This window comes from Drosophila willistoni, assembly GCF_018902025.1.
Source record: "Drosophila willistoni isolate 14030-0811.24 chromosome 2R unlocalized genomic scaffold, UCI_dwil_1.1 Seg167, whole genome shotgun sequence".
NCBI classification, from domain to species: Eukaryota; Metazoa; Arthropoda; class Insecta; order Diptera; family Drosophilidae; genus Drosophila; species Drosophila willistoni.
In genome coordinates this window covers 13,234,574-13,257,942 of record NW_025814050.1, presented here as the reverse complement: position 1 = coordinate 13,257,942, position 23,369 = coordinate 13,234,574, and the positions used below count along the sequence as shown (strand labels likewise).

Here is a 23,369-nt window from a genome sequence, read left to right as displayed (position 1 = left end):
ATCTGCTCTGCTCCGTAGCATACATCGTCGGAGCACAGAGCAATAGCAAGAGCAAAAAATTTTCGATACGCTATTTGTAGTTGTAGCAATAGCACAAGCATTAAAAGCGAGATGAGAGCGGAGCAAACAAAATAAATTTTTGTGCTACTGCTACGGAGCATTTCCTTTTCTGTTGCTCTCGTAGCAATTTCGTAGTCGCTCTCGTAGCAACTTCGTAGTCACTCTCATAGTAGATCTGTGCTAGAGGTGGGCATGGGCCGAATTGTTACATCCAACCCGACCCATGGGCTAAAAATTTCACCCGCACCCGAAAGCTAAAAAAAATTTGGACATTCAGAAGAAACTGTAATTCCACAATTCGGGTTGGATGTAACAATTCGGCCCATGCCCACCTCTAGCACAGATCTACTATGAGAGCGACTACGAAGTTGCTACGAGAGCGACTACGAAATTGCTACGAGAGCAACAGAAAAGGAAATGCTCCGTAGCAGTAGCACAAAAATTTATTTTGTTTGCTCCGCTCTCATCTCGCTTTTAATGCTTGTGCTATTGCTACAACTACAAATAGCGTATCGAGAATTTTTTGCTCTTGCTATTGCTCTGTGCTCCGACGATGTATGCTACGGAGCAGAGCAGATGAGCAATCGTTTTCCGTTTGTGCTCTCTGCTATGCTACGTAGCCGTTCGAAATCAGAGCAGTAGCGGGAGCAAAAAAAAAAACTCCGACGTAGCATAGCATTTTCAATCCCTGCTTTATTCGAGTATTTACTAATGTTATTGAAAAGTCGTGGTCTACCTCGTCAAGGTCAGGGTAGAAAAAATGAAATTATTTTCAAGATTTTATCATACTTCATCGAACTAAAGAGGAAAAAATTGTCCGCCATAATCAATTTGCAAACAACAGAGCAGACAGAGCTCTTTAGCCCAGTCAACTGAAACTAATATGTCTCCATCAGATACTGGCTATAGCCAGAAAAAGTTTATTTAGTATAACCAAATAAATAAGAATAAATGTACTGAGACAACTGGGTTGGGGCAGATGGAAATTCTATTATTACTATTATTCAATTGTTCTTTTTGTAGTTTTGCTGCTTTCGGCATAGATTACGCAGGACATCTGGCAGTGTCCTTCCCGATAAACTCATCACTTGAAAGGGCTGCAGTTTGCTCACCATATTATAGACCCGCTGATGTTGATAGTTGATCGAGGGAGTGCCATGATAGATTTTATCATCCACATAGACAATGTCGATTCCCTCATCGATGATGCGAAGATGATAATGATGAGAGTGTGGAAAGAAATTAAGCTCATTGCCCAACTCTTTGGTAATCAGAACATTCTTATCACTGACAGTAAGCTTGAGCAGAAAAACGACCACATCAGACTCACTGTGCAGCGATTGACCAGCTGGTAAAGCTGTTATCTCCAATACACAACGTTCGCAGCAAATAAGCTCCGGTTCGTACGGTTGAAGAGCATGAAAGGTGAGCAATGTGGAGTTTGGCTAAGGTTGGAAAAAATACTCCATGGATTGCAGAATAAATTTCAATTTTCACACAACTCACATTAAAACGCCGGCGATAACTATCCAATACATCCTCCGTGCTATAGATCGTGCCATGCCAACGTGGTGGTATATAGACCTCGAAGTCCGATGAGGTCAACAACATAGTTCCGTGCTGGCCAAAGATTGACATTATGCTTGAAATACTTTTAGTTTTCATCAATTCTTACCAAATCATAGGGATATTCTCTTAAATTATCGGCTGTCACCTCTTTAGGTACACCAAAAGCGTCTAGAAACATCGCAAAAGTATTTCCGTATATTATTTCGCTATTAATACCAAACAATTTTGCTTAAACTCACTTTAAATGTCATATAAAATATTGAATTTAACTCAAAGCCTACTATTGCTACGAAGATATGTAATTAACAACTTATCGATATTTTTTATATTTATATTGGAGTCTGGCCACACCAAAAGAGCTTTGTAATCGCCGCCCAATATATTTTATTGACAAACTTCTTAATATTTTCATTTTTACTCATAATTGTGCGATTAACTAATAATCCAGCGTGAATCCAAACAAACCTAGATAGTTGGAGAAACCCTCAAAGCAATACCAATTTCTGTACCGTTTTTAATTGGCTAATGAGGGAGTATAAATAGTTTTTCAATAGCTGTTTTCGATTGTGTCCTAAAAGAACAGTATTAAAAACAAATACTTTTCTAACCGCAAAATGGAAGTATTTATAAAAAGGAATCTTTTAAACCATAAATATATTCATTTTTAACCTACTTCCATCGCTATTCTTTAAACTTTTGACACGGCCCAACTTAAGACTATTTGACAATCGAGCGGAACTAAAATGATTTATTCAAGCGTTATCTCTTTGCATTCTTTGAAACTATCACCAGTTGTCACAGTCCGCTAAAACATGCCGACCCAGAACCCCATTTTGAGTCTGCAAACGGGTTTAAGTCTTACCACTAAATAAGCCTAAGCATTGTCAGAACTGGACATAGTAAGGCCGCTTAATAGACATGTCCATGGGTGGGTCATCCCGACGACAGGACTTATAATTTATTACTCTCAATGTGTGTGTGAGGAAGTGGAACGAAAACTAGGATGGGATGGGAGGAATAGTTAGGCTATGTGTGCGTATCTTTGGATTGCACATGGAGTTGCTTTTGTGGCTGTCAGTGTCGTCTGTAATTGTTTTCCTAATGGAAAGCCAAAACCCGAAAGCATAACCGCCGCACTTAAGTTGTCAGGCAAGTGTGGTGTGCAGGCTCTCTTTGAACGCAATTTATGAGATTTTACCTCTAAGACCCTCTTTCCAAAAATAACCCAAGTGACTTGAATAACTAACTGGCAATTGGGGTAATTAGGAGTTTTGCCAACAACTTCAAAACTCAAATTTGGTTAAGAATTTTCATGCGACTAGTTGCAATTCGCCATGCTTATTATAAGGTTAAGCCCAGTGGCATTTTTTTTTTTGTTTTTGGGATAGAATCTTATGTTTTGCTCTGAAATGTGCAAACATAAATTATACAAAGTGTTTTGGTTCCATTTTCTTTGCTCACGTAACGATTTGGCGTCACATGTGTGTCTAAGTGATTTTCAATAAGTTGGAATATATATATATATATATATATACATTTTTTTTTTCATCTTCACGGCTTTAGTTGACGTGGGTTTGGGTTAAAGTTTTTGGGGCACGATTTTTTACACAGCTACAGATGTCTATATATACATACATATATAGAAAACTGGCATAATTTATGGAGCTTGGAGCAGACATGTGTGTGTGTGTGCGTGTGTGTGTGTGTATGTGGGTGTGCGGGGAGTTTTCACAGGCTTCGATAATGACGAGTGATTTCTCATGGCATAGAGAAACTCTGTTGAGGGTTTCCTCATTTTGCCAAAGCACCAGCCATTTGCAGCAGCTGCGACCTTTGACATCCCAGAACCGCCAACACCAACACCAATGTCGACGCCGCCGATTCAACCACGTTCCAAGTCACTGCATGGCACGTAAAAACAAACTTGATTTTCGGCCATCAAAAACGCCATCAGTCTTACAGTCGTTTCCCTTCTCTCCTAAAGTCCCTACGCGGAGTTTCTTACAAATGTTTCGCTTTGACTTGACTTGAGCATATACAAGACGTGCTTCAATATTTCTGTGAAATTATTTTTTAATCATAGTGTCAAAACGAAGAAGAAAAAGAAATCACAACTTTTTGGCATTGCTTGCATTTTGGTTTCTACTTTGCCATAAGAAATTACTAGAAAAACCAAGATCTTCGTCTTAATTAACTTAATTTCACCACAAAACTTTTCTAATTTCGAAAAAAGGAGCCTTAAAAACTACGATTCGCCATCGATGGACATTTGTTGGCTTTCGCTTTTGTAGTTGGTTTTTTTTCTGCTCCTCAAAAGTTCCACAAAATGGCAAGCAAATCACAAAGCCAGACAAGTCAAGGCAGGAAAAAAGGAAAAGACAGGGAGATGGAAAAAATTGCAATTGTGACAATGCTGACAATCTGCAGGCGACAGGCAGAAAGCAGAAACAGGCATCTCTAGACAGGCAGACGGCAATTTCTCCTCCCTCCCATCCACATCTACTCATTCCCTTGTTCACTCTCGTTCCTTGGCCACGTCAAGCAAAACGGCGACACTTACAATCAGTATGAAATTTACGCGATTTTCATTGCGGCAAATGGTTCGTTTTTGGTATTAACATTTCTTAAATGTGGGCGAAGTATGATGTGGGGGAGGGAGGGAAATTTAGCAGCCGACAACTTGTGCCAATTCTCATATCTCTATACACTTTAAATCTAAAAGATATATGTATTTCTCTTAGACATCTTGAAATAACTAATATTATATACAAAATTAATAGTTTATCATAACTAATATTGGAAATATTTAATTTGGAAAAAAATTGTTTTTAGAGATGGGAAAAAATTGTTTTTTTTAGAAAGCAAGTGAAAAACTCTTAAGTGAGCCATCTAGGTCAATAAGTTTTTCCCAACAACAGTGTCTAATTCAGTCTAGAATAACAGGAATTAGTTTTCTTACATTTTTCCGAATTTAAGTTTGAAGAAAACAAAGAAAAGAAAAACATCGAGTGCTTTCTAGATAGAAAATTTAAGGAATTTGGGTTAAACTTAAAATACTAAAAGTATATTTAGATTTTCATAATTTTTTATAAATTAAATTAAAGTTATGTCTCTAGTCTTTGCCGATATATGTATGTATTCTAGATTGATTTAATTTGGACAGGGTATTGGCATGTTCGTTTTGGTAGAAATTTCGTATAACTTTCATCTCATTTTTCCATTTTCTTTGGTTTCTTTTTCTTTTCTTCGTTTTTTTACACGCCATAACCAACAAACAGGCAAACAGCTCGCGGCTGCCACGAGCCAAAAGTGGCATCAGCTGCACTTGGCTAGGATATATCCTGCTTGCCACCGCCTTTGCTCTCCTCTTGTGTGTGTTTATGGGTGTATGGGAGTCTCTCCCTTGTCCTATCTGGGCACGCACATCACTCCCAACTCCTATGCTGACTCTCTTGGATAATGCAATAAGCGTTGCCAAACGACGCCGTCGACGTCTTCGTCTTCTTGTAACTTTGAGCCTTACAACAAACAACACGGCGCTAAGTCGACGACCACGATAATATAGAGAAGGGGGGCAGAAGGAAAAAGAGAGGCAAGAATATGTGGTGGGAGTCCTGCCTAGCGTAACCCATGTGTGCCAGACAGGTTATGCGCTATAAAAAATTTAAGAAATTGCCAGCCAAAAAACGACAATACTTACGAGCATTTCACAAATCAAAAATACTTTTTTCATGATTCCAACCCCGGCTCCTCTCTCTCTCTCCCCCAACCTTTCTCTATTCCTTTGTGTTCGATATTCCCCCAATACAGGACTTGTTGTCTGCAACTGATGCTCAACTTGGGCAAGACGAAAAAACAATGTGCTAAATAAATTATTTGTACCAAGATGAAGGAAAAAGTTGCATACGATGGAATCTATAAGTGTTTAAGTTGCGGAAAAGTATTTATGATATTTTCGTTTTACGATGCTATAAGCTGAAGACAATTCAAAACTATAGCAAAGTTGTCTGCGAGTATATAGAAAAAGACTTTTGGGGGACATTAAAAATCAGCAACAATAAGCTTTTGGTTCTTGGAACAACAACAATTTTCGACTTTTGAAGGACAGGAGAGAAGAAAATAGTTACAGAATTTCAACATAATATTTAGATTAAGAAACTGGTTAACAATTGAACTATTTTTATCACATATTGGACTAAAATCTCTGTCGGATACAGTTGAAAAGAACTGGTGGAGAGTTTTTCCTTCCCAAAAATGTAGTAAAAAAAATTGCAGAAGCAAGCGGAAAGATCTGTTGCAATCAAATGTGTATTAATTACAATTACAAACATTTTATTGAATGTTGCCCCAAAAATCCCCTCTCTTAAATCATCACACAGGTTCTCTCAGTTTAGTACAGTATAATACTCATGCTAAATGGCAAAAATAGTTATATTTTTAAAAAACTTTCTTCAGTTAAGATCAGTTTTTGCATTGTACAAGATGTCAAGCAAATAAATAAAATAATACAGCAAAAGAAAAGGAACCAAAACACTAGGATAGTCAAAACAGGATCAAGAATATGATATCACTTAAAGTTATTTTCAGTAAAACATTAAATATTAGATAAAAGATCGGAAAAAGCATTAAGGAAATATTATAAACATTTGGCAACAATCTAAACAAATTCATTCACATCTGAAGAATTCCTTTTTTTTGGAAAACCAATTTGAATTTAATAGCTTCTCGTCAGTTAACTGGTAATCTTTGCAGTTGGGGAGAGTTACTCCATTGTCCGAATCTCGTCTCGTTTAATCTGCCAGGGAATTTGAAAAACTCTACTTAATTGCAGCTGTGCTCTGAGTATTCAGTTTTTCCCTTTGATAAATGCTGGAAAACCGTTTTCCTCAAAGCGTAATATCCTTGCAACATGCAAAAAGGGCAGCAGCAGCAGCAGCAGTAGAAGTGGCAGCAACAACAAAAGGGAGGAGAAGCAAAAATTGCGTCATGTTTTCCTATTCCCACGCATTCTTTTGCCAGAGCTAAAGGTCATGAATGCATCTCCGCCCAGTTGATGTTTGTTATTTAGTTAGATGGAGCTCTGAATCTGCTCCATTTGGTTGCAATATTGTTGTCATTAATTCAATTTTGGTCAGCAATTGGTAGTTTTTAAAGGTAGCCACTTAATTAAATGGCCGGCACACGCATATCCTGTGGCCAGGACACTGATTTCATTTAAAACCCATATATGTAAATATTTTTTTTATTGTGTTGTTGTTAAAATAAATCAAATTACATTGAACAAAATGTGCCCATAAAGCGGCATAACCGCAAAATATTCATGCACTTAAAAGGGTCATATGATTGAATTGTGTGTGCATGTGTGTATGTGTGTGTGAATACCCTAGATATATATATAGGTGCAGGCATAAGTGTGTGTGTATTTTCATGGGATTGAATGTTTTTACCGAACAGGCCATGGCAGGCTTTCGTCCATCGGCTTATGGTTTATACTCCTTTTGATCAAATTATCCCTCTCTGGCATGGTCTGGACTTGGCTTGGGGCTGGTGGGGGGAGACACAAATTGCACCTGTTTTTAAACTCAGATGTCCGGCAAATGTGTACATATTTTAAATTTAATTACTACACGCTGCCAGCTACAATGTTTAAAACAAAAACAACAGCAACAAATTCAAGCAACCATCTATCCAACCATCCATCCATCCATCTGACCAACGGCCAACGCAATCCTTTCATTTGTCGCCCTGCAAGTGGCCAACGTCATAAATTCTCTTTCAAAAATAGTTGGCCATTTCACATTTCTCGCTAGCCGCATATGCATGAATAAACGGTTTCTACCTTTAATGACGAGGGCCAAATTAGAAGTTGCAAACACTTTCTAAATGATGCAATGACCTTTTAACGGTGTAACCCTGAGGCGCACAAAGCAAATGAATTCTAAAATTTTAAATAAATTTTCTAAAATGCTATTTACCGCTTAATTTTCTTATAAAACACAATCAATCATTCCAAATACAAAAACACTTCTTTCTTAGCAATTTCCATACAATTTTTTAGAGAAAATCTTAAGTATTAGGAAATGTTTAAAATGTCTGAATAAAAAATCTAGACACACACATTAACTATATTTTTATATATCCTGCCAAGCATCCAACCCAAGAAAATCCTTAGCATGTCATAGCATAGTCTTCTATACTTGTTGCTTTTATCCTTCACTTTTTATTTCTTGTTAAATCTTACTTAATATTTTGAGTATTTAAGTATTTTTTATAATCTTTGGATCAAAGAACTATATTGTATTTTTCAGTCACCATTCTTAGTCTCATCAAACATCCCTCGTGACTGTTTAAACATATCTTCTGTATAAGTATTTGTTTACCTATTTTACCTTTAAATGTTTGCCCAAGGGAAAATTGTTGCACATTTAACTCAATTTGTGGTTGACATTTAATTAATTTAATCATATGTAAACGGATTTTTTATTGCAAATTAACCGCATAACATCTGGATCTGACTACAGACAGAAAATACATGCAAAGAGATTTTATGAAATTGCCATTTTGAGGCATACCACAGATGGCGCCACTAAAAACAACCCCACAGAAGGCAATAGATGGCAGCAGCAAATGGATTCCACTGATGGATAAAAGCTTTTTGCCACCCACGTGGAATGCAAGTAAAATACATTTTTGTATATCTAATATATATATATGATAAAGACAAAGGATTTTAAAATATAAATAAACTTAGTCATAAAGAGTATTTCAAGTGGTTAGTTACTTAAAACTCTTTTAGCAACTTTTAACTTTTTTTTTCATTTGTATTATCATAAATTATTTTAAAAAATGTTCAGCCATTCCCTATGAATTATAGTCATGAAGTATTTAGCTATTTAGGAAGTAAGGTTGTAAGAAAATTTTCTATAATTACTGTTGGTAAAATTGTATTTGAAACTTTTTGTGGACTTAAACTTTAAAAACTTCTATAGCCACAAGCAATACATAACATAATTTTCAATCATTATTGCTATATAATATTTCTAAAGATTAGCAATAATATATTTTAAATAATCTCTACTATGTATTTGTAAACTGTAGTAATAATATAACTTAAATAATAAACAAATACTTACTACTAATCGGTTATTGCTCCATGTGGTGATATGTATAATTTATAAATCTTGTGACTCCCACCAAATTGCTGTTGCTAAAAGTGCAAGTTAATGCTGATTGAGTAAACAAAAGACCATTTAGCTAACCGTGCATTAAAACTTTTGAGTAAGGTCAAGTTAAAACCAGAGGCTTACTTTAACAATGGTGAAATCTACATACCCTAACTACCGTGATTTGCAAATGATTTGAACGATTCTCTTTCCACAAAAGATAATTTTACTATCGTACATATGTTAAATATATGTGTCATTGATTTCATAATTGTGTAAATACTTAATAACCAAACATTTACCTTACAATAGCAATAACAATTATCTATTTGTAAATTTGAACATTAGGTGTCTAGTTATAGGGTAAATAAAAACCAAAAGACTCTAAACTTTATGTGGGTCACTCACACATTGAACTCAAAATTTTGCCAAGCGAACTCACTGACTAAGGTTATATTTCAACCTATCATGAATGGAAAACTATGGCCAGAACAAAGCAATGAAAGCAAAAACGCTTCACGGAAGACCTTATCAATAACTGCACACATTTGTAATCAATGTAATTAAAATTTCTTTGCACATTTGGCATGTGAGTCTGTCTGGTAAAAGCGACGCGTTCAGCTAGTGTAACGAGAAAATTACGAATTCACCTTATCCAGAGATCGGCTAACTTTATACATATGTGTGTATATATATGCATAGGAACATTTCACTTTTCATTTTCCACATTCGGCGTCGACTCAGTTGGAAAAAGCTTTTGACTTAAAAGCTTGTGCCTCAGATGCAACATCTATAAATGATGCACTGCAGCGGGAATTGAGTTTCAGTTCTAATTGAACCACATCGAGAAAACGAACTTCAGTCAGCATGAATCATCATTATCAGCTGGTGTAAGCATTTGTTTATTTATTTTGAGATCTTAACTTTTACTAGTTTTGGGATTACAGATACAAAGTGATATTTCTAATCTGGTTATGTGGAAATTGTAAGGCTCAGTTGCCATTTCCTGGTCAATGTCCAGAGGTTAAAATAATGGATACATTCGATTTGAATGCGGTAAGAAATTAAAATTATATCAATTGCAATTGATTGCATGAAATTGGACTCTTGAATTGATAAACAAAAATTGTCAACAAATTGTTGAAGTACAATATTTATACAGATTGTGACCTTGGCGAAGTGAAGTGCCTTTTGTTTACCAAAGATCTTATATAAGAATTCAAATTACTTTTATTAAACTGAAAAGATGTTAAGTATTTCTTAGATTGAAGTAAGCAAACATTATTTGTAGATTTTTTTGTTTTAAAAATTAGTTAAACAGGTTTCCCATTGATGGTACGTGATGGCAAGGTGATAGGAGAATAGATGATTTTGGCCTCAGTCATGGTAAATTAAGCAATTCTTTTAGAAGCAAAATTTTTGCCACTTAATTTTGTAGTTAATCGTAGCATCTGTCGATGGTGGTATATTAACATTGCTAAGATTAGATTTCAGTTTTATATTAGTCATTCATAATATCAATCTTAAGAGTTGCCTGATCTACTATGTAAATATTAAGCAATACTTTTGTAACTTTTTGAGAACAATTTCTAAAATTATTGTTTCAGTATTTGGGAATTTGGTACGAGTATTCGAAATATCCATTTGTCTTTGAAATAGGCAAAAAATGTATTTATGCCAACTATGGAATTATTGATAATAGCACAGTTTCTGTAGTCAATGCGGCCATCAATCGTTTGTGAGTATCTACTGTACTATGAATAGTTTTCTTCTATGACTAAATACTAATGATTAATTTAGCACTGGCAACCCGAGCAATGTTACAGGAACGGCGAAAGTTATAGCACCAGCTCAATTGGCTGTCACTTTCTCTGCCAATCGTAAGTTTCCATTTTGGTTAAATTATTGTCCCCTCTTTGATTGTTCTTTAATTCACAACAGAACAAGCAACTAAACCCAATTATCTGGTATTGGGCACCGATTACACATCATATGCCGTTGTCTATAGCTGCAGCAGTGCAACGCCATTGGCTAATCTAAGTAAGTTGAAATGAGGAAATCGAAAAATTTGCCCATTCTTATTCATCAGACAACTCAGGCATAGAACTGAACTGAGTTTAGGGACTGAGTCTTTGGCTAATTTGTCATGCAAACGACAAATCAATTATTCCATTTGGCATAATTAATGCCAGACCATAATTAATTGCAGTTTCAACTCAGACTCAGTCTCGTCGCGTCTCGCCTTTGGGGGCGTCATTTGAACATGCTAATTACAAGCTTGTGACCTTTGGAGATTTCTCAATTTGCAGGAATTGTTTGGATATTGACACGTCAACCGCAACCCAAACAGGATGCCATCGATGCGGCTTTCAAAATTTTAGATGATAATAAGCTATCAAGATCATTGCTTATCGATACCATACAAAACGATAATTGTCCTCAATTGGATGAAAATGGCACTGCTATTAATCTACAATCGGATAATGTCGATCCAATAGACGAATTTGCTACAACTGTTCTGCCCGATGCCATAGCCAAGGCATGAGAATGGCTAAGACGCTTCTATGAGCGTCTGTTTGATACATTTGTCAATTTTGTAAGTAATTAAATTAAATATACAAGAGCATGTCCAAAAAATATAATGGAGCACATTTTTGAAACCTCTTAATTAATACTTAATCAATAAACGAAATCATTGTTTTATTACAAGTAAATGCAAAAAATTGTTTTAGCTAAATTTTACCTCATTTGTTTTTAAAAATTAAGATTTTATAGAAAGTTATAGATAACCAAAAAGAGTCGGACCTCAAAATACAGGATGGCCATACAATGGGCTGACTTGGACCTATACTTACAGCACGCAGTATTTGAAATAAACATCTATATCTTTATATCTCGAATGCAAAACGAATCCATTTATGTTTTTATTGTCTGTGGCAACTGCATGTGGATATTTATATAACGTGGATGGCGTGGATATGAGTACGTTAAAGTGTTATGAGACTAAACGTTTCGAAACATTCAAAAACCAAACAAAGAAAATGTATATGAGAGTGAACCAATCGATATCCAATCACAGGAGTGGTTGGAATGGGTTACAACAAACTTATTACTGGCAGGCTGGACAGATGGGCTTATCATCGACCACGGTGAAAGTCTGACTAGTAATGGGATTCTCGCATCGATTGCAACAGAAGCAATCGCGATGCCACTTCATATTCATGGCCACCAAAGCGCTATCTGTGATTGGCTTCTCGCACTTGGCGCACTTGGCAGCAAACGCATCCTCGTAGTCCTGCTTGCAATACACCTTGCCCTGACGTTCGAAGAATGTCTGATCGACCAAAGGTTTCTTGCAGGCTCCATCGCAGCAAAAGCACTTATCATGCCAATTCTCACCCAGGGCACAGATAGTGCGTTCCATTATGGGCTCCTTGCAGCCGGCACAAATGTGAGTATACCGTTCCACAAAGCACTTGGCACAAACTGGCTCACCATTGTGAATATTGAAAGTGGCATCCTGGATCTGGGACTCACAGTGAAGGCACAGAAAGTGCTCTGGATGCCAAGTCTTACCCAAAGCTGTGATCATTCTCTGTGTGATGACCTCGTTACATTTGTAGCACACAATTTGTTCGCTCATCTTGATTGCTTTTAGCTGTAATTAGACTTTGTGGATTAGTCAGGTTCTTAATTTTAATCGTACCAATTATATTTACAGTATGTGAAGAAACAGAATGGAGAGCTGCAGAAAAAGACAAAATCGGAATTTTTAGACAAATTTTTACGATTTTTCTTATTAACTAAACATGTAAAATTTCTGAATTAAAATCGAAGACAGACAATTCGAGAAGAAAGAAATTGATGATTGAAAATTATAGGCTGCAAATTTCAAAGCCTTCTTTATGAAAAATTTTAAATATACACAAATCTATTCCTTTTTTCAAAATGTTGCCTCTTGAAAGAAGATAATTCATGGGATCCATGATCTAAAATTAGAAATTTAAACCATTTATTAAACAAATGTTGCAGTGTAATTAACCATAAAGTAGAAAAATCGACATGAAAAATTACATTAGACAATTTGAACCATTGAACAGCCATGAATAAATAATTATACCATAACTATTTTTACATTCTTGATCTTTAACTATAGATGACTGAGATTTCAATGAAGAATTTATTCCCCCTAATACTATAGAAGAATGAACAGGTCGATGAGCGTCAAAAGAATAGTTAACCATTCGATGATTGGCGGCAGATTCTTCATTCTAATTCTTTTATTTGGTCAACCATCATGGGCCCTCTTGGCCTTTGAAGGCTCTTGTCCAAGCAATATGACAGCTGTAGCTGATTTGGATATGGATCGTTTACTTGGCAGATGGTATACACACTCAATGTATCCTAATCTATCACTAAAGGTACCGAAATGTCAGTCAGTTGACTTTGTAAAAGTGGATGATATAATTGCTGTTAAATCGACTCAGCTAGGCACTAAGTAAGTCAAATGATATTTATCATTAAATTATACTAAACATGCTTAATATGTAGAACTGGAACTCTGAAGATACGCGTAGACGAGATTAAGAACGTTGAACCAGCCTTAGGAAAATATGATTTGGTTGGCGGTGATAAAAAGGGTGAGTAAAGTGTTGTTATGAATTTTTCCAAATTTATGCTTCGATGTCTTTTTTCTAAAGCCTTTCCGGATGGCATCACAATCTACGTACTGGATACAGATTATGAAAACTTTATCATACGATATTTGTGCTTCGATTCGAATAACATTATAAATTTTCGTGAGTTTTTTGATAGCATTTTTCAATTTTGATTGATTATAAATGATATAATTTCAGAATGGGCTGTTATACAAACTCGACATCGTTTGCCTTCGTCAGAGACAGTATTCAAAGCTCAAGCTTTGGCCAGAGACTCGGGTATTTTAATAAGTAAAATGATTAAAATACGACAAGATGCTTGTCCTCCAGATTCATAAAAAATGTTCCATTTCGAAAATGAAAATGAATTTGACTTTAAATTAAATATATTAGACAAGAACGACTTTTATTTTTCTCTTTTTCCTCCCTGACTAAGCTAAACTAAAACCAGAGGGCCGGGGCTAACTTTGACCGCGTCAAAGTTTGTATACCCTTGGAAGTTTTTTGTGTAAAAGGTCTAATATTTGCGAAAGAACGGCTTAGGAAATAACGAAGATCAAATTCACTGTTCACCACCGATTGTTCCTATGGAAGCTATATGATATAGTCGCCCGATCTTAATCAAATTTGGCACAGTCATTAATACTTATGCTAAACTGAGAAATATAAATTTTTAAGACAATTGCTTCAAAAGTAACGAAGTTATTGACAAAAGTCACTGTTTTCAACCGATCGTTCCTATGGGAGCTATATGATATAGTCACCCGATCAAACTGATCAAACTTGGCACAGTCGTTAACAAGCGTGATAAACTCTCTAATATTAAATTTCACGACAATAGCTAAAAAAATAACGAAGTTATTGAGAAAAGTCACTGTTCGTGACTTTGCCATTTGTATGGGAGCTATATGATTTAGTGGTCCGATCCGGCTGAATCCGAGATATACAGGAGGAGGAGTTTGCGTTGATCCAGACGGACGGACAGACGGACGGACGGACGGACGGACATGGCTATATGAACTCGTCTCGTCATGCTGATCAAGAATATATATACTTTATATGGTCGGAAATGCTTCCTTCTATGCGTTGCACACTTCTGACCAAAATTAATAAACCCTTTTTGCAAGGGTATAAAGATCCAATCAAGTGAAAGAATAGTGATTTAGATTTTGTGCAAAGAACTGGAAGAAAGCTTCTATAAGATCTTAATTATACATAAAGAACTAACATGTTCATTCGATTCAACGATTTTATGTTTCTAAATTTTAAGACCTTTTGAATAGTTTGCAACTGTCACATTTTCTTAGTTTCAAAAAATTGCACCCTGATTATTATGCAACTAATCTAAATTTTAGATTGTACTTAACAAATCAATTTGTTTTGGCAAATTAAAATTTTATCGTCTTAGATACTGACTATACTCATTATGCTGTTCGGTATTCTTGTTTCGATACAGTTGGCTATATGTAGAAAGTGTTTAGGTTGTGACGTGGGACAGCTCCAAAAAAGTTCGCGAGTCGAACATATGTATACCCCGAGCCCTCTAACCAAACAATAAAACGCCTGTTTTGTATTGTATTGCGATATATTCAGTTGCACAATTTGTGGGCATATCGATCGGTTAGATCGGTTGGCTGAAATATTTGTGTTTTTTTTCCTTTTCACGTCTTTCCTGCTTGCCTAATTTTCTGTGACTAGCGCGCCGTCATAGCGGGTCGCCGCTCTGTCACCAGTGCGAGCAAAGACAAAATAAATTCTAACTGTTCTTCTTCGAATGAGAGAGAATAAAAACCAGGGGCGCGTTGGGTAAGCCTTTCTACTGGCGCGGGGCGGCAATTAAGCCTGCACCGCAACACCATATGTATATCATTTGGTAAAGTATTTTAAAAATTTTTTATTAATATTATTAAAGTAGGATATATGTAATTATAAACTATCAACCTAACTATATTTTACAAGCACTGGCAACTAAGGCCTTCGGCTTATTGTTAGACGAGAACTACATCCATACACATACATACATACATATATACCTACATACAATTTTTAACATTAATTAATGTTCCAAATGATTTAAAAAGTGGCATCAGTATCGCATGTGCATTCAAGCACTCTTTTTAAAATTAATTAATTTACATCCTTTATAAAGAACAGAGAATTGGGGTTTTCTAATTTAAAAAAAACTTAAGGTTTTCCGAAAAGAAACGATATAATCTCATTAAGAACAGGTAAAACTGCTCACATTTATTTATTTTACTTCAATTAACTTTGTTGCTTAATTTCAGCTATCGTTTTGATAGCTAATTGCCATTCATAACCCTTAAAAAGTATTCCTTATTAACCCTTCGATTAATTTTGCCACCCAGAGCTCGAATTAAATTTTCTACAATCAGCACCTTGCCATCCATATGCTTATAGTTTTCTTCCACATGTTCCTTTACATAGTCCACCACATCTTGGGCTTGAAGCTTGCTACCTTTTTTCTTTACTACAACAGCAGCAGGTATATCAGCATTGGCATCCATACACAAGCCAAAGACACAGACTTCAACTACATCAGATATTTGCTCAATGACATTTTGAATTTCATTGGGAAAATACGTCGATAAGTTGTATCTTAGCATATCCTCTTTTCGATCAATTATATATAGAAATCCATCGTTATCGACATATCCCATGTCGCCGGTGTGGTACCATCTTTCCGAATCATATACTCTTTGCGTTTCTTCAGGATTTCCGTAATAACCGCCCCAATACTGACCACTATACATAAGTACTTCGCCGACTTCGTTGGGTCCCAAGATTTTGCCCTGTTCGTCGAGTATCTTTAGTTTGTAGCCACATTGTAAACATCCAACGGAAGTGGGTTTTATATCCAAATGGAAGTTTGTGGTGACCATAAATCCAAACTCACTAAGTCCATATGTAAGCGCCACTGATTTGGCCTTCAAACGATTGCGAAATCGTTCAACGACCGGCACTGGACAGCGATCCCCCCCAATGATGCAGTAGTCTACACTCGCAAAGTTGGTTTTGTGAAATTTCTCGGTCTTTTCCAGACCAATGACCATGATTGGACTCAGTCGCCACCAGGTTACCTTATATTTCTCAATCCTATGAAGTTCCCTGCTGGGATCAAACTCATCGTCTGCTATGATGCGGGTGGTCGAATAAACTCCAGAAGACACGATAGTGTGTAGTCCTCCAATCCATTCCAAAGTGGTATATGCATATTGGACATCAGCGGTTGTAAGATTACTATTTAAAATATCAAAATGTTTCCTTGGAAACACGTTTCTTTATTCTACTTACTCGCTTGAAGTGAAAATTTTCCGGCTGTTGGATATAGTTACAGCTTTGGGAAAACCAGTTGTACCTGACGTACAAAGTATTGCTAATGTTTGATCAATTCCCTTCTCAAGACGAGCGGGCTTAAAGCCTTTCTCTATTGGAGTGTCTAGAACTTGTTCAATGTCCAACGAATTAATTTTATGATTGGTCAATGTAATAATTTTGACTTTGAAATTTGCTGTAGCAGCACAAATTTTATCGTACACATCTCCATCGCAGAATATCAGAGATGGTTTTGTTTGTCCAAAAGCCTTTTTAATTGTCTCCTCCTTAAATTCTTTGATCACAGAATGGTATGGAATTCCGTTAAAGAAACAAGCATAAGCAACGGCGCATATATGTGTTGAATTTCTTCCAACAATACCGACAATATCCGATTGCTGTAGCCTTAACTTCCGCATATAGCTGGCCACTCGCATTGAGTTCATTTGAAGGTTCTCACGCGTTAAAATTGTCTTTTCCGTATCAGAAATCTAATACAAGATACAGCTATTTCATGATTCGTTAGTGTATTTTTCTGTTGCTCACCTGAGCTATAAGTTGGGGATGTCTTCGCATCTCATGAAAGATTATTTCCCCGATGGACAGATCCGGGGCAAAATAGTCAGTCTGAGGAGACGAATTACTCCAAATTTTGCTCTTAGCATCATAGGCAATGGATCGAAAATGCATGTTTAACGATATCTACCGAAAAATTAGTTTAGATAAGATAGAGATGGGATGTTTACTATCTTGAATTGAAAAAGAAATTCAATAAATTCATTGTATTTCTGCTACAAAATTGGAGAGGTGAAAGCAATTTAGGTTAAAACATTTTTAAAGTGTGGGGCAAAATTTAATTATTTACTAACTACTAAAGCTAAAATTTGTCACTGCTAAAGTCACGTCTTAATCTTTTGTCTGCTTGCTTACTACTAAAGACGGAAATGGAAAAAACCATATAAATTTTTATAAGACATGTTATGCTAATCGGAAAGAAGTTTTTGTGAATTTGTATTAAAATTTAGCGTTTGATTTCATTTAATAAGCAAACTTCTGCATACTTTCGAATGGATTTGCATATCTCGCAAACTTAACAAGTCAGTGGGATTTTACTGAAACTCATTCATTAGAGAAAGGCCAAAAAATTAATGATTACGTATATTAAAATTAAGCAGAGGGCCGGGGCTAACTTTGACCGCGTCAAAGTTTGTATACAAGTTTGCAAGTTTTTTGTTACTCTTTCCTCACCTGAAGCCGTAAAAGTGGAAAAACGTTTTAACGCAAGAACGGCCTACCTACCACCTTAGCTCTGCAAATAACAAAGTTATTGACCAAAGTCACTGTTTTCGACCGATCGTTCCTAAGGGAGCTATATCATATAGTCACCCGATCTTGATCAAATTTGGCATAGACTTTTATATGTGTAATGAACCCACCCATATTAAATTTCACGACAACAGTTTAAAAAATAACGAAGTTATTGAGAAAAGTCACCGTTCGTGACATAATATATTATATAGTGGTCCGATCTGGGTGATATATACAACCTGTGCACTATATACAAGCCCACATGCAAAATTTCAGCTCTGTAGCTCTTACGGACTCAGACGGACAGACAGACGGACATGGCTATTTGAACTCGTCTCGTCATGCTGATCAAGAATATATATACTGGTCGGAGATGCTTCCTTCTATGGGTTGCACAATTCTGACCCTTTTTGCAAGGGTATATTTTTTTTTCATAATACGCTTTATTTCCTTATTATTAAATTTAGCTCAAAGCTAGCTATTTACATTACAGAGTTTAAACTATTGTCTATGCAGCTGAGATATTTTGTATTTTTTTTTTTTTTTTTTTTTTGATTTTGAATGGTAAAGTAAATTTTTGCAAGGGTATAAAGATCCAATCAAGGGAAAGAATAGTGTCTTAGATTTTGTGCAAAGAACTGGAAGAAAGCTTCTATAAGATTTTAATTATACATAAAGAACTAACATGTTCATTCGATTCAACGATTTTATGTTTCTAAATTTTGAGACCTTTTGAATAGTTTGCAACTGTCACATTTTCTTTAGTTTCATAAAATTTCACCCTGATTATTATGCAACTAATCTAAATTTTAGATTGTACTTAACAAATCAATTTGTTTTGGTAAATTAAAATTTTATTTTAAAAATAAATTGAATGTAACTAGTCAGTAAAGTGAGAAAAATGCAGCATTTAAGACTGTATGTCGGGAAAACGCTTTAAATTAATATTTATATTAAATTTTGTAACCAATTTCTAGTTTTCTTGTTTGGGCATGTCTTTGGGGAGCTGCTATCGATGCTAATCTTCCCAAGGAGCAAGGCTGTGAGCAGCCAAATAATTATATGCATAAATTTGACATCAATAAATATCTAGGAACCTGGTATACCCAATCAAGAACTCCATTTTTTGGTGAGCGTATAGCCAGATGCACACGCCAATCGGTTAGTAGGACTAAGAGTAAAGGTAATTGGACATATGTTTCAAAACTATGGGAAATACGACACGAGTGAGTACCTAAATATAGTGAAACCGATGGGCAATCTTAAAAAGAATTTCCACTACAGGAGTACGAAGCCAAGTTTAAGAAATATTCCATTGACTGACTTAAGAAACGGAACCTATGAAATGCAAACGAAAGGTAATCTAAAATTCCTGCCAATATCTTTTTCTTTAAATCAAAGTAATTGTATTTTGCCTATGCAGTCGATGAAAAAGGTTCAAGGGCATTCGTCTTAGATACTGACTATACTCATTATGCTGTTCGTTATAATTGTTTCGATATAGTTGGCTATATATCATTTGGTAAAGTATTTTAAAAATATTTCAATTATTGGCATTATTTAATTACGTTTTTGTTTCCGCTTCATTAAGATTCGTGGGTGATCGAGACACGTCAGCCCAATCCACCAAAAAAATATATAAAAAAAGCTATAAGTGTATTAAAAGCGGCTAACTTGCGCTATGAGGATATGATGACTGTTGATCAAAAAAATTGTAGTAGCATTCAGAAACCGAAACATAAACCAAAACCGATACCAAAAGTTCAACCGAAGCTTAGAACACGGCACTAAGTTATATTCTGAAGATTTTCTATATAAAAAAGAAAACAGCAAATAAAAAACCCAAATAACAAATAAAAATGTTGACCAACAAGAAAGACAAACAGAAACATAAATCAGAAACCGCACACGAAACGGATGCGCATAGATAACTCTAACTGTACTTGCCTCCCATACACACAGAAACACGAGCGCACACACACACATACACACAGAAAAAGGACAATTGTAAAATTAAACAGCGAAAAGGCAGGAGAATTGTCCTTCCTCAAAAGCAAACAACGTCCAATGGGGAAATTTTATGCTACACCGATTTTAGAAATTTCTACATATTTATATATTGTATGTTGATACAATATAAGGTCTGTACTTGAAACAAACTTTTCATTTAGTTCCTGTGTATTATTTTTTCTGAATATGTTGCTTAAAAACACATAAATTATATGTTTTACTGACTGTAACTTGTGGCTGAAGAGACAACAACTAACTTAAACATCTATTTAAGTTTTAGGATTCTAAGAATAAGTTTTTCGGCACAGTCCTAATGCTTTAGTGTCAGTTTGAGTTCAGTTTTAGCTTGCAGCATGTGGGTGGCAATTCTATCCCCCCATTCTTTCGGGATCCCCTGGTTCTTCGGCTTCTTCTCTGGCCCTTTGCTGCCCCCAAATACAACAACTACTCGCTATGCATACAAAATTTATTTTGTAAACAAAGTAATGCCATTACAAACAAATTGGACTTTATGCCAATGCTTGTTGTACTTTGTTGCGGAATCGTGTGCACTTTTTTTTTGTTCTACTTGGGTTTTCATTTTTGGCTTCTAACTCGTACCGCTGGGAAATGGGCTTCACAGAGAGTGTGCGAAAGGAATACAGGAAAAGCGAGTCTTGAGATGATTGAAGGAATATGTGACTGACATTTGAGCCCCCATTTTTTGCCCATTCGAACTATTCATTCAATGCAAAAACAAAATGTCGACCCGGAATTGCCGTCAGCTATTGGTTATGTGGTATTTATTTAATTTTGTATTCCGATTCCCGGCGGCGACTAAAAAAAGGTTCTGTTTTTGCAGGAGGCGTGCAAAGAGTGGGAGTCTTTTTCCTAAGCCAACAAACTGGATTCCTAAATCCAAAAAAAGAGAATGGCATCTGCTTCAAAGGCCTCCAGTTAAAGGTTTAGTAAATGGAAGTTAAGAATGAAAACCGATCCTCCCAATGGCCTTGACTTCACAATGTCTAATACTGATTAGACAGAGTATTTGTCGCACAAAGTGATCTATTAGCCTGTTGAGATTTGAAAAGTTTATTACAAAGTTTTGTCGAGTATTTTTTAGACACTAGGCATTTGCAGAAAATATTATATTTTAAAAATATAATAGTCTTTCACAAATAAATAATAACATGAATTATTAGTTCCATGATATTAAGACTTTCTGGAATAATTTTATAATTATTGTTGGGTAATATTTTCATCGATATTCTAAATAGTTTCTGGCTCCATTGAGGTTTTGATTAGGATAAAAAAAGTTTTTAACACAGTTTTTTTACATTTTTTTCTTACTAACTTTAAAAAATTAGTTTTTATATTTTACAAAATTTAAATAAAAAGTTTTGCGAACTTGGCCGTAAGCCAAGTGGGTAAAAAACAGTTTCTAGTTTTTGTTACCAGATCTTTCTAGGACAAAATACCATCGTGTACTGAATATGTTTTCCATTTTATGAAGAAAAAAAATGAGCTCAATATTTTTATTTGTTTGGTTTTCCAATTTATTCGTGAAAATGTGCTATAACATCGAACATCTATCTGAACATTTTATTACCTTCCATTGCCAAACATGAATGCTCACAATCTGCTCTCGGTCTCAATTGCTGCAGTCAAAACCATTGACCGTAACGCATTAATGTGTCTCTGCTCGGCTCTCTCTCTATGAGGATTTCGCTTGGCAAAGTCATCTGAACTTTTTACGTGCTTTCGTGGATTTTTTGGCTTGCATATTTTATGACCAAGTCGAACTTTAATTGGAACAATACCAATAAATGCCAAATGCAGAGAAAGACTGAGAGAACGAGCCAGAAAAGTTTGATGTGCATTGACCGGGATTTCCACGGGGGCAGTCAGGCGGCAATAGAACTGAACTCAATTCCCAATGGGCCGTAGCCGTTGGAAATCAACTCAAGGGACCTAAAACAGAGCAGTTGCCTCTGCTGCTATTGCCGCCGCTGCCGTTGCCGACCACAAGGATAACAACGGCTTTTAGCTGCCGCTGCAAGAGTTGCGGTTTTGTGGGCCGTAGACAACCAGACCTGTTAACAATTCAATGAACGCAATTACTGGTTGAATGGTATGAGAATTGTGGACTGAATGTGGGCAACTGATGCAGAGGCACACGTTGCCAGGACAGCGGCGATTAGAGACGCGTGCAAATTAAACGTTTACAACATATTGTCCTGTGGCCAAAAAACCAAAGGCCCTGAAATTGGTTAGCTGCATAATTTATGCGCACAATTCATCCTCGTTTGCTGACTGCATTCAAATGGCTGTCCAATGTCCGTGTTTTCTCTCATTTTGTTGCTCCCTTTACTATTGTGTGTGTGTGTCTGGTAACAGCTGACGCAGTTTTCCCGATTAATTAAAGGCATTTTATTGACCAAAAAAAGAGAAAAGGCGCTATACAATGACAGAGTGTGAGGTTTGCATTAGTGGTTACGGTTAGATTTTTCTTTCTATAGAACAGAATTACCTGATTAGACTAATTCACATGCTCTCAGTCATGTTGCCACCTGCTCTAACTTTCAGCCAGGGATCAACTGTCGCCACAATTCGTCCATTCAGCTTTGTTTCCCCATCCAGTCTCCAACCATCACGTTGAGAAAAGTTTTTGGCGACGTGTCGGCGCACCGTCTTGCCCTCACTCGGTTTGTCTTGGCTTGTTGGCAACTGCTTAATCAATTACGCAACTTTGTAACAACAGGCGTCCTAACCAAAATCCAGAGCGTGCATGGCATGCATTAGACGTACAGTGGTCCCCAAGAAAAAATTTGAAGAAAAATCGAAAAGAAAATAAAGAAAAACTTCCTCAAATCCAAGCATCACAAAAGACGACAACTCCTACAGCTGCAACAGCTGCTGTTGCTGCTGCTTTTACTACTCTCTGAGTCATCTGCACATTGAGAAGTCCTAAAAGTTGCCAAACTATTTTAAATGGCACGTCACAAAGTCAGAAATAGTTTAATTAAAATTTGTTGGCGTCAATTAGACTTGGGCCGCAAATGTCATGAACTCTATTTCAGCACTCATACGTTGAATTAAACTTAGAAAATTTAAAACAACAACAATAGAACTTTTAAAAGCACTTTTTAAAAGGTGGCCTATTGGCCTCTGTTATGTATCATGGAAAATATTTTCTTTTGACAATAGATGAAATTGAGCTCTAAATATGGAAAAGGTTGAGAACAGTAAAAAAAAAAAACTTCATATTTTTCCATAGAATCGAAAAAAA

At 35.9% G+C, this 23,369-nt stretch overlaps 6 protein-coding genes across 6 annotated transcripts; 3 read left to right on the top strand and 3 right to left on the bottom strand.

The window, feature by feature from the left end:
- Positions 1-946: 946 nt before the first annotated feature.
- Positions 947-1,917, bottom strand: LOC6642327. Its single transcript, XM_002064891.3, has 3 exons — positions 1,736-1,917; positions 1,567-1,680; positions 947-1,505 (listed from the first exon to the last, which is right to left on the bottom strand). Exons 1-3 carry the CDS (start codon positions 1,805-1,807, stop codon positions 1,065-1,067), a joined length of 627 nt encoding a protein of 208 aa, XP_002064927.1. The 5' UTR covers positions 1,808-1,917; the 3' UTR covers positions 947-1,064.
- Positions 1,918-9,613: 7,696 nt separating this feature from the next.
- Positions 9,614-11,506, top strand: LOC6642326 (apolipoprotein D). Its single transcript, XM_002064890.4, has 6 exons — positions 9,614-9,682; positions 9,740-9,848; positions 10,400-10,530; positions 10,593-10,672; positions 10,734-10,832; positions 11,102-11,506. Exons 1-6 carry the CDS (start codon positions 9,660-9,662, stop codon positions 11,335-11,337), a joined length of 678 nt encoding a protein of 225 aa, XP_002064926.3. The 5' UTR covers positions 9,614-9,659; the 3' UTR covers positions 11,338-11,506.
- A 181-nt stretch (positions 11,507-11,687) lies between these two features.
- Positions 11,688-12,661, bottom strand: LOC6642325 (transforming growth factor beta-1-induced transcript 1 protein-like). The gene is made up of 2 exons (XM_047010740.1): positions 12,512-12,661; positions 11,688-12,450 (listed from the first exon to the last, which is right to left on the bottom strand). The coding sequence occupies exon 2, from the start codon at positions 12,433-12,435 to the stop codon at positions 11,902-11,904; it is 534 nt and encodes a 177-aa protein (XP_046866696.1). The 5' UTR covers positions 12,436-12,450; positions 12,512-12,661; the 3' UTR covers positions 11,688-11,901.
- A 304-nt stretch (positions 12,662-12,965) lies between these two features.
- LOC6642324 lies at positions 12,966-13,850 on the top strand. The gene is made up of 4 exons (XM_002064888.4): positions 12,966-13,290; positions 13,344-13,432; positions 13,493-13,591; positions 13,649-13,850. Exons 1-4 carry the CDS (start codon positions 12,998-13,000, stop codon positions 13,786-13,788), a joined length of 621 nt encoding a protein of 206 aa, XP_002064924.3. The 5' UTR covers positions 12,966-12,997; the 3' UTR covers positions 13,789-13,850.
- Positions 13,851-15,729: 1,879 nt separating this feature from the next.
- On the bottom strand, positions 15,730-17,473 carry LOC6642323 (4-coumarate--CoA ligase 1). The gene is made up of 4 exons (XM_047010445.1): positions 17,330-17,473; positions 17,166-17,274; positions 16,763-17,078; positions 15,730-16,708 (listed from the first exon to the last, which is right to left on the bottom strand). The coding sequence occupies exons 1-4, from the start codon at positions 17,471-17,473 to the stop codon at positions 15,751-15,753; spliced, it is 1,527 nt and encodes a 508-aa protein (XP_046866401.1). The 3' UTR covers positions 15,730-15,750.
- A 1,487-nt stretch (positions 17,474-18,960) lies between these two features.
- Positions 18,961-20,250, top strand: LOC124460294 (apolipoprotein D-like). Its single transcript, XM_047010825.1, has 5 exons — positions 18,961-19,009; positions 19,069-19,317; positions 19,376-19,449; positions 19,515-19,613; positions 19,683-20,250. The coding sequence occupies exons 1-5, from the start codon at positions 18,993-18,995 to the stop codon at positions 19,880-19,882; spliced, it is 639 nt and encodes a 212-aa protein (XP_046866781.1). The 5' UTR covers positions 18,961-18,992; the 3' UTR covers positions 19,883-20,250.
- Positions 20,251-23,369: the final 3,119 nt, after the last annotated feature.